Source organism: Melanostigma gelatinosum (assembly GCF_949748355.1).
Source record: "Melanostigma gelatinosum genome assembly, chromosome: 16".
Taxonomy (NCBI): domain Eukaryota; kingdom Metazoa; phylum Chordata; class Actinopteri; order Perciformes; family Zoarcidae; genus Melanostigma; species Melanostigma gelatinosum.
This window is the reverse complement of record NC_136649.1, coordinates 17,932,259-17,942,776: the sequence shown is the minus strand read 5'-3', so window position 1 is coordinate 17,942,776 and position 10,518 is coordinate 17,932,259. Positions and strand designations below refer to the sequence as shown.

Sequence of the window (10,518 nt, the reverse complement as noted above, 5' to 3'; positions counted from 1 at the left end):
TTGTATTGCAGACAACTGAATAACAGCACTTTTAAAGAGACCCTCACTTAAGCTCGGTCATGTATCAAGTGAACTTCCCTCCTGGCGCACTGAAAACATGCGGTGCAAGTGGCACAGAATATCAACATGGAAGCTTGTGTTTAATTATTTATTAAAATAATTCTAAATCATTTATCATCATCAATAAGCACCAAATACTTTCCCCTCACTTTATCTGTAGCGGCAGTGTTGGAGAGGAGTGCAAGCAAGGCTTATAATACACAGTTGTGCACACGATCTATTCCTCCCACATACAGTACAGTAAGTGGTTTGACACAGGCATATTTAAAAAACACACACACACACACTAAAGACATAGAGGCAATTCCAGATTTTTTTTTTTGACCAATGGGAGCCGATACAACTTTAATGTTAGGCAAATCTTCCATCAGTTTAGTATACACACATCATTGCTTAAATTGTTTCAATCATTCCTTCTTGATTTGTAGTCCGTCGGTGAAATAACTGGACATCGCAAGATAAAACGGATATCTGAAGCAACAGACTGCACAATTTTGCACATGAATGAACTCCAGTACAAGTAACATGACATGATGCATTTCCTATTCTATAATGTGCAATATTAGCACCTCCAAGGAGCGTGTGCGTGTGATGCAACATTCAGACCGATAAATCTATTTTCAGACAAGGCAGACAAAACATTTCCTCGTCAGACATCAAAACCAAAAATTTCAAAGCTAGGAGCAAAGAGAGAATTCACTTTATCTACAAAGCTTAAAATTGACAAAGACCCCTTTTTTTCTCATTTTAACACCAAAATACAAGCATGTGTTAAAGGCATCACCTTGTGCTTTGTATGACGTCCACATGTAAAGCTCTCAGACACTAAATATGGTTCACAATCTTAAATATGGTTCAATATCTTATCACCGCCACAATCGAGCATCATTTTTTTCCTGTGTAATGAAGACAAAAGGAAAATATACATGATCAATAACGGCGGTATAATAACAGAAAAACAAGCTGTGAAGAGCTAAAACATAACTAAAATGTGTTATCCTTATCCTGTCAGTCGGTGCCTACGGAGACGTGAGTGACATATGTAACGCTGGTTTGAACACAAATTGGGAGATTCTTCAGTTCGGCAAAACAATGTTCATACAAACAAACAACTGCAAATGTTTAGAAAACAATTAAAATCAAGGTGTCAAGAAAACAAATGTGAACATGAAATACATACATTTTATAACATGGATGCACTGAATTGCCGCTTGGTAGAAGAGATAGTGAGGTCCATTCAGAGACCATCCTCTGAACACGTAGAAGGCCATGGATCTCTCAGACTGTCATGCATGCCAGAGTGTTAATATGTTGTTTAAAATCTTCAATACATAAATATTTTTTAGCGTTTTAAATGTACACTCCTCTAACATAGTTCTATGTTTTCATACATCCACAAATGACATGATACAATCTAAACATTTTACCAGCACAGACACAGTGACCTGAATGATATTTGGCACACCAGATATCCACAATCTAGACCTGCTGTGGTTCAGCTCAGTTTGGGACAGACTAGTTGATCATCTGGATATCTGGATTTTGGCCATGGTTAGCAACAGCCTATAACAGCTGAAAAAGGCGTAGTGCAAAAAACTAAAATATTGCAATACAGCATGCAATGGAACCTGCAGACATACCCGCAGGGATATAAAATATCACCTTGCCATTACACCGTGCGACATCAGAGAAACAATGCTCAATAATAAGAACTGCTGGAAACTAATAACACCAACCCCACAGGGTCCTCGACTAACTAATACTCTTCAAATGATACTTTTTTTTTTTTTTATATATATATTTTCTGATAGTAGAAAAATAGCTCAACAGCCTTATTCAACGTAAAATTCGGGACTTGTGTCAATAAGAATCAAAGTATTCACTCTGAATAATCAAGAGTGGAACTGCAGGTTTCACACTCAGTCAAGTAACTCACATGTTCCGGCTGTTCTACAAAGGCCACAGGAACTCTGCTAAACGTCCTATATATGTCCGCCTAAATACTTCCTTTCCACAGAAACAAGACAGAACCTTTAGATTAACGGAGGTAAAGCAGTGACAGACTGCGAGCTGAGCGAGTGTGTGGTTCTCTCCGGTGCTCTGAGGAAGGAAGGCCTTCCCTGTTAAAGTTCTCCCGGTTTCTGGTTGCAGCTTGTGCAGACGCGCACGGGGTGGTCCCAGCCCCGCGACGGGACCGACCGGCGCTCCGGGGAGCAGTCGTCACACACTCCTTGGCCACAGGCACGGCAGTGGTGCTTGGACAGCTTGGCAGTGAACTCGCGCTGGCAGTTGTGGCAGCACAGGATGTCCTGGTCAGGCACCCAGTAGGCAGGACGAGCGGCGTCTTTCACGAGGCCTAGAGGGGGCGACACGTAACATAAGTACACACGCATACACGAGCAGGTCTCACATACAGTATAAGGTGAGACTTTTACATTCGTAAATTATAGGGCTGACATTTAAAAGGAACTGGCTTGACCGTTTGACATTATGCTTATTCACTTTCTTGCTGAGGAGATTGAGAACACTGTCATGTCTGTTAGCTTAGCTTAGCATCAAGACCCGACACAGAAGAGAACTGTGAGCCTCACTCTATCCAAAGGATAATGTAGACCAACATTATATTTACTGGTAAAGGGCATTGATTGATGACCTGATGTACTGCAGAGATTATCAGCTCGTCAACGTCCAATTAATGCTATATGTTGATTGTTTAATCCGTGCAAAAAAACTGAAGTGTAAGAGCGGCAAGAAGTGCTTTTTACGGGGGGGGGGTTTGTGTCCTGGACATTTTCTTGGCAGGAAGCAATGACTTCCTGAAATCTCTGCCGGTTGCCTGGCAACTGCTCCCAGCCAAGAAACCCAGAAGTCCAGCACATAACCTCCCCCCAAAGACGTCAATGTCCCAAAAATGTTGAGCTATTCCTTCGATTTGGAGGCGCATTCACGTACTGTGATTGAAATACCAGACTGCTGACTGTTCGGTGCTGATTCTTCCCCACTACTGTTTGAAGTGCACCAAAGCCTCAACCCTCAGCTGTCTTGATTGAGGTATCCATGGAAACATGGAAACAAGATTTGGATGTGGAGGTTGAGTATTTTGCTGTGATTAGAGCAGACCTTGCTCTGAGGCATATTTGGGGTGGTGATGGATATGGAGAAGTTTTCAGCAGGATATCAAACATTCATATATGTCCTTTATCAGTCAATATAGTTCTAGAGGAGCCTCATTCAGCAGCCCAATACACCTTAATCATCACAGCACTAATGCTTTGGATGAAATAAATATAAAGGGCTATTTCACTGTGCTTTTGAGTGAGTACAGCATTTATTCTTGCACAGTCTTTGCAATCTATTCCAATGCAGCAGAGCCAGTTTTGGGATTATCTTGACAGAAACGCGTCATATTGGCTATTGTAAAAAAGGTTGGACCAAAATGTGTGGACAGATTGACTGATCCAGACTACTGCACAGTCTATGAAGAACCTCAATACATTCATATTATTGACTCAAGACAAATGTGCGTTTACAGCAGGAAGTCTCGTAAAAATAAATGAATAAACGAGCTAACTGATCATCTAACGCACATGTGTCAAACTCAAGGCCCGCGGGCCGAATCCGGCCCACCACGTCATTTTATGTGGCCCGCGAATCCGCCAGAAAAAAAAAAAATTTCTTTACAAAAATTATTAAAAGTTAGACTTGAAAATAAAAGTATCCCCATGGTCAAAATTATGAGATAGAAAATTGAAATTATGAGATAGCATGTTGTCTGTGTACCGACACCGATATCACAACAGGTGGACAGGAGAGGCAACAGCCCGAAAAGAGGTTTTCCAACAATTGAAAAAGATCGACAAATAATCCCAAAATGTCCACGAAGAGAAAAATTGATGCAGAGGGAAGAAAATGTAATGAAAGATGGGAAAGCGAATACATGTTTGTGCTTCAAGGAGAAAAACAGTTCTGTCTTCTGTGTTATGAGGCGTGTCGGTGATGAAGGATACAATTCACGTCGGCATTTTGACACCAAACACGGAGCTAAATTTAGCCTCCAAGAAAAACATCACATTTTCCAAGAATTAAAAGGCAGACTGCAATCACAGCAGAATATATTTACACAGCTACAGCCCAGTGCATGCTGAAGGTATGTGAGCAGAGCGCCGACCAGATACAGACTTTTACAAATGTCAGTTTGTAAAGAAACACCATCGCAGACCGAGTTCATGAACTAGCAGCAATCTAACAACACAGCTAGCTAAGAGACGAGCAGGTACTTGTGTTTTTAATTAACTGTTGATGAAAGCACAGACAACACGGATACATCATCTATCCGTGTTCATCAGACATGACTCTCAGTGAGCAGCTCTTGGATGTAGCTGCCATGCACAGGACGACGACAGGGAGGAACATTAGTGATGCAGAGATGTGACACAAACAGCTTTGAACAAAGTTAATGTCATAACTTGTGTTTGATATTTGTCTTTGTTATTTTCTTTAATAGTTTGATCTTTGATAGAGTCATGTGGGTTTCTTAACCCTCAATTAAAATGATTTATGTTATAATAACAGAAATATTTTTACACTTGAATAAACAATAATAAAATGCAGAGTTATTTAACAATATGTTGGGGAGAAGTTAGTTATACAGTCTTATAGTTACAACCGGCCCTTTGAGGGCGACCGTGATGCTGATGTGGCCCAGAGTGAAAATGAGTTTGACACTCCTGATCTAACGCCTTTGCACTGAGATGAAACAATAAATAGAAGAACTGACATGTTAAACATCAGGCAGCGGAGCACTCCTATATGGAAGCACTGACACTGACGCGTCCACAAGAGATTGTAAACGGCAGTTTCTGCTGCTGTAGCGAGGATGTGTGTGAGAGGATTTTAAATTTGTACTCCATAAAACCTTTTATTGGCAGAAATAAGTTACAAACAAATTTAAATTCAGTATCTGAACTTGTCTTTTATAAAAACTTTAATTTCAGACAGTCATCTGAGTCCACCCAATATACATATACATGTTGACGCAGTAGAACACACTAGGCCGGTTGGGAACCAATTGCCCCCGTTTGGACTGTGAGCTTTTAGTAAATGTACAAGCTCTATTGGGCCATCAGGGCAGCCCATATTCCTTATAAGGGAAGTCAGACTCCTGCATAACATATTTCAGAGTTCAAACTAGACACAAGGCCTCGCTGCTTTTCGTTCTTCCTGTCAATAAGCAGGTCACACCTCTGCCACCAGGGGGCATTGTATCCACTCACTCAGATATACTGGGTCATTAATTCCCTGTTACGCAACAATCCTCTTCATGTTTTGTTTAGGGCAACACTCACCAAATGGGATGTCAATAGCAGTGACCACAACCCCAAACGTGTTGGTGACTGCTTCCCCAACCTTCCTGGCCAGAGTTCCACCTTCTTCCTCCTCGAGCTCTGCCTCAAGCAGCTCTGCAATGGAGAAAATATCTTTGCTCAAGCCCCCGCCACAACCAAATGTTACTCGGCTGCATGGCACACAGAAGAGGAACAGTTGTGTACCTGCGTATGAAGCTCTCTGTTCGAAGCAGATGTCACAGACTCTGACAGGGGCCAGGCCCCAGCCTCTCTCGGGGACGGGGGCAGCTTTGGAAGAGCAGCCGTCGCAGAAGCCCTCCCCACAGGCACGGCAGTGATGCTTGGTGTCGTTGTCCTGGAAGACGGCGTGACACTTATGGCACACCTTGTACAAGAAGAAGAAAAAAGCAACAACAACAGATGTTTTTATTGATGAAGAGCTATGACTTGCAAACATTGTATTGCGTAACAGGCAAAGATCACCACGGACAGTAAACATAGCTCTGGACACGAAAGTGTTGACTTGGCTGTTGGTGGTGGGTGGCAGAGGGTGGGGCTGTGAGTCACTCACCAAGATGAGGGAGTTGGGTTTCCAGTAGGCTGGGGCGATCTGATCCGTCAGCCAAGACGTGACGGCCTTGGCAGGCTTGACACTGAGCTCTGACACAGACTGGGCCACTAGGTTGACTCCATCCAGAAGACGCTGCGCTGCATTGCTGTTGTCCTTTAAAAAGCCATCCGACTGCAAACGGGAGACAGGTTTTTACTACATAAGTAGATACATGGTTACCTCTAGACGTAATGATAGGTCTGTGATTACAGACAGTTAAGGCAGCATAATAACAAATCAAACAGCTGGTTTGTCTTACCCCGGGCCATACATGCTGGATCTCAGTACGGACAACTGTATCCACAGGGTCCTGGTTCCCGTACCAGTATTGACGGCTCCGATAGATCACTCCACAGTTGGGACATTCAATGACGTACCTTAACATACAGCAGACGCATGAATGTACAAGTCTCTGTGAAAATATAAATATCTGAGGTAATACTTGGAATATGCTAGTAAAGTAAATAGAAAAAAATAGATTTGAGGTCAGAGTTTGGAACACCAGAGCTAAAATGAGGCTGTGTAAAAGGTAACAAGCATAACCCAAGCCTTGTTACACATGACCATGCGGGTCATTGTGCTGCTACTCACCCAGACCAGGCGTATTTGGCGAGGCCCATCCATGGAGAGTCTGAGGAAGCTGAGGTCTTAGGGACCACAATCACTTCCTTTCCCCCTTCATAGCAAGCCTAAAGTGATGCAACACACAGTGACTTGATGCTCATCAGTCATGGAACAAGAGGAATGACAGTCAGTGGTAAAGAGAGATGAATTTGTTCTAGCTAAGCGATATAGGCGAGCGACTGTCCTTACCTTACAGGTGTAAATGCGATTATCATACTGAACTGAATAACGACAACGGTGCTTTGCCTCATGGCACACTCCTTCTTCCAAGTGGTTCATGCTGTTCTTGCAGCCAGATCTGGGACCAAAGTAAAAGGCCAGAATGTTTAACAATCAGAGGGGCAAGGGATTGAAGGACAAGTTATAATGGTTGGAATGTATTTAAAGGGAGGAAGGTACTGACCCACAGCTGAGGCACAGGCTGGAGCAGGTGAAGTACTCATCAGGGAAGAAGCAGCTGTGGGCTACAAGCTCACCTGTAATTTCTCCATTAAAGCGCTCACTCAATGCCTGCAAGAGAACCAAGGACCAGCAGAAATGAGCTAGACCCAGAGGAAACCAGCGGTTTCACCTCCACTTCACTGTGACATTGCATAGAAACAGAATAATGCATTTTATGAACAGTTGCATGGGCTGTGCTGATTTAAATGCATCTTTATCTGAATTCAGGAAACAGTTTATCAGCAAATGACGCATCAGTTCAGTTCAATGCTGGCTTTATAACAACAACCAGCCAGTCTGAAGCAGGCGGGAAGCTGGCTGATAGTCAAACTGTATACATCTCTATACCTGCAGGGCTTTGAAGATGACCAGAGGGGTGCGTGGGGAACGGGTGGCATTGTTATCCAGGAGCTGATCCAGTTTATTCTGCAGGCCACGGAAGTCAGTCGGGGGGCTGAGAGTCTGCGTGCCCCAGTACTGTACAGAGCTGAAGGCCTCTGGGAAACGGGAAAGCTTCTTGAAGCGCGCCGACAGCAGCCGGTCTACTGACTCAGATGATTTATCTAAAAACAAGACACAGATAATTACTACAGAGTGTAATCAGAATGTACAGTAGATAATCAGCATTTGCTTCAGATACACAACATAGTTCTTACAATGCCGTGCTTCATTGTACCAATTATGATATGTGAAAGAAAGATATTAAATGAAATATTAAAGTGTCAAGAATGTTGCAGCATCAGCCATCCCTCCCAGGAAACACATACGTAATAAATCTCACAAGTTACATTTGTTGCCCCGAGCCTTGAAGGTTCATACCAGTATTCCTTCATAATATAGTTACTACAAATCATGTGCACTTTACCCTCAAAGGCCTGCCATATTTTAAATGTGTTTTTCTCCCTCATAAGCAGGGACTACATTTAAATTGTAGTGAATTGTATAAAGTGGAAAATGGTTGACAGTTATGTAAAGTATGAGTTGTAGCAACTGGACTAAAACATAATCCACAAAAACTGGCATTGTCTTTCAAACGGCTATAAATCAGTGATGTTTTTGACTTCCCTTCACAGTCTGCACAGTTTTATTTTCATTCCAAGAAGTACTGTTTCCACATTTCACAAAAAGTTGGAAAGCAGATTGTTAGCAACAGGGACGTACAAACAGGCTAATATTTGCTGAAGCTGAAATGATCTGCAGAGATTAAACCTCAGTTTACTTTGAAGCCCCGCCCCTCGTCCCTTACGGTGATGCAGACCTACAATCAATGGTGATACAGTCACAAAGTATTGTTTCAAAGGGTGTCTTCCAAATACATTATTTGACTTGTCTAATAAATGTGCTACAGATGAAGTAATGACACTCCACCCATTACTAGTGTGACCTGAGACAGAAGTGTTTAGATATTTTACCTGAACCAAGCAGCTTAGTGTGGACTGTTTCATGGAAGATGACCACCGCAGGGCCCAAGGTGGACAGAGGGACATCCAGGCCACAGCGGGCTGTTGTGGCCTTCAGTTCCTTGGTGAAATGCTTCAAGTAAGCATCCGAGGCATCCCCGAGGAACTTGAAGAGGTCGTCGTGGAGTCGGTCAGCATGGGTGCGGTAGATGATGAGGTCGGAGATGGCGAGCACCTTGAGCAAGAGACGGGTCCTCTGGCCCTGTTTGGAGCTGTTCCCAAGCAGCCCCTCTGTGTCGATGACTACTACTTTACGGAAGGGGTCAAACGCCGCCCATACACCCACTGTACAGGACTCTTGTGTGGGAGATGTTTTGAACACCTCTCTGCCCATGAAGAAGGCGTGGTTCAGGGTGTGAGATTTTCCCTCTCCTGTGTTGCCAAAGATGGACACCACCTTCAGCAGCTGGTCAGGGTTGCAGCTGAGGCTCTTTACAAATGAGGATTCATCTTTTATCTTTGGAGAAACAAGAGGTTTGAGTTAACATTTGTTTATTTGTTTTGTTGTATTGATTCTGTTATCATACATGACAAGTGTGATTCTTGCACAACTCACCTGCATTTCCTCATTCTCGTCAACCAGGAGAAAACTGGAAATCTTCTCCAGAAGTTTAGCTATCTGAGATTTGGTCTCACCGGGTATTTGGACAGCAGGCGGGACAGATGTCTGGACAGAGTTGACCTCGGCAGGTTTGGGTGGTGGAGGATAAGATATGAGCTGGTGTTTCTTCTTGTTGCCGCTACTGTGGGTGCGTTTCTGGCAGTCTTGGCACAAGTTGACTTTGCAGTTCTGGCAGCGAACCACAGATCTATGGCGTTTGCCGTTGTCTCCATTACCTCCTTTACAGTTGTCACAGTAAGGGACATGCCCAGGTCCTATCTGAACCCGCTCATGGTTCTTCAGATGCTCCTGACTGTGGAGCTCGAGCTCACAACGAACACACTGCAAGCTTTTGCATTCATCACACTCAAATGCAGCCTCCTCAGAGCCACAACAGGCATAACTCTCTTGACATATTAGGCTAGTATTTACTCCCTTTTCTGAAGATGAGCCATGCCCACTCATCGTTTCTCACACGGTAAACTTGAAAACAGAGTAGTGCTGATTGCAACAGCCTTGATAACAGTACCAGCTATTTCAAATAGCAGTTAATGGAAATGGTTCAACAAAATCAACTTACAACAGCTGCATGGTAACAGGGCTGGTGGTCCACTGACTCTAACAACTAACGCTCAACAATAATACTAACGTTATATATTAAACTCGTTTTCGTAGCATGGATTTAAAACACTTACAATGGTAATAATAATAATGTTATTTAGTGCAACAAACAGTGAGGCAATGAAGCAGAAACAGCTGTCTCCTTGAGTTACACCAGATATGTTTTTACCAATAACAGTTAGCTTGTTCATGAACCAAAGTTAGCATTTAGCTGGAGCATTACATAAGATATATCGAAGGTTAGCGCAGAAAATAAATAAAATATTAATATGTAACGTTACAGGTGTACAGTACCGGCCGAGACAATGAACTCTCCCTGAAGGATGAATGTGCAAATGTTGATGCTAACAACAGGCTAGCTAGCTCGCTGGCAAGCTCGGTAGAAAATGTGGCATCCAAACAGCAACACTTCGTTTAAGACTTGCTGGTTTCGATGGATAGTTTGAACTTGTCCTCCCCCCCTCCCCAAAAAAAGCTGTAATTAGAGGACCAGCAAGCCCGAACAGTTCATAGCCGTACAAAAAGCAGCTAGCCTCAAGTCTGTCAACTGAGCTGTAACATATCAACAAAAACAACAACCAGTCGACGTCAAAAGCTCGGATATCAGCGGACTATTTCGCTTTAAAACGGGAGGGAAATCCGCGCTATTTCGTTGAAAAAGTATTTTAAAAGTGTTACTGCATTTGAACCCTTCAGAGCGGTGTCATTGTTTTGTTCTTCGGACCCCTCCCTAGCAGATTTCACTAGCTACGTTAT

The 10,518-nt window shown here is 43.1% G+C and overlaps 1 protein-coding gene across 1 annotated transcript; it reads right to left on the bottom strand.

Annotated features, from left to right (window-relative positions):
* Positions 1-745: 745 nt before the first annotated feature.
* Positions 746-10,457, bottom strand: LOC306790751 (zinc finger FYVE domain-containing protein 1-like). The gene is made up of 11 exons (XM_079287231.1): positions 9,097-10,457; positions 8,493-8,997; positions 7,429-7,643; positions 7,043-7,149; positions 6,829-6,937; positions 6,607-6,704; positions 6,275-6,392; positions 5,977-6,147; positions 5,610-5,790; positions 5,406-5,519; positions 746-2,416 (listed from the first exon to the last, which is right to left on the bottom strand). Exons 1-11 carry the CDS (start codon positions 9,604-9,606, stop codon positions 2,184-2,186), a joined length of 2,361 nt encoding a protein of 786 aa, XP_079143357.1. The 5' UTR covers positions 9,607-10,457; the 3' UTR covers positions 746-2,183.
* Positions 10,458-10,518: the final 61 nt, after the last annotated feature.

What these genes read in the sequence shown, in the direction of transcription:
- LOC306790751 (XM_079287231.1), bottom strand. Translation starts at nt 9,606, where the DNA reads ATGAGTGGGCATGGCTCATCTTCAGAAAAGGGAGTAAATACTAGCCTA. An exon ending in GCCAAATACGCCTGGTCTGG is followed by an intron (nt 6,393 to 6,606) that starts GTGAGTAGCAGC and finishes CTGTATGTTAAG; the next exon opens with GTACGTCATTGAATGTCCCA. An exon ending in ACAGAGAGCTTCATACGCAG is followed by an intron (nt 5,520 to 5,609) that starts GTACACAACTGT and finishes TCTCCATTGCAG; the next exon opens with AGCTGCTTGAGGCAGAGCTC.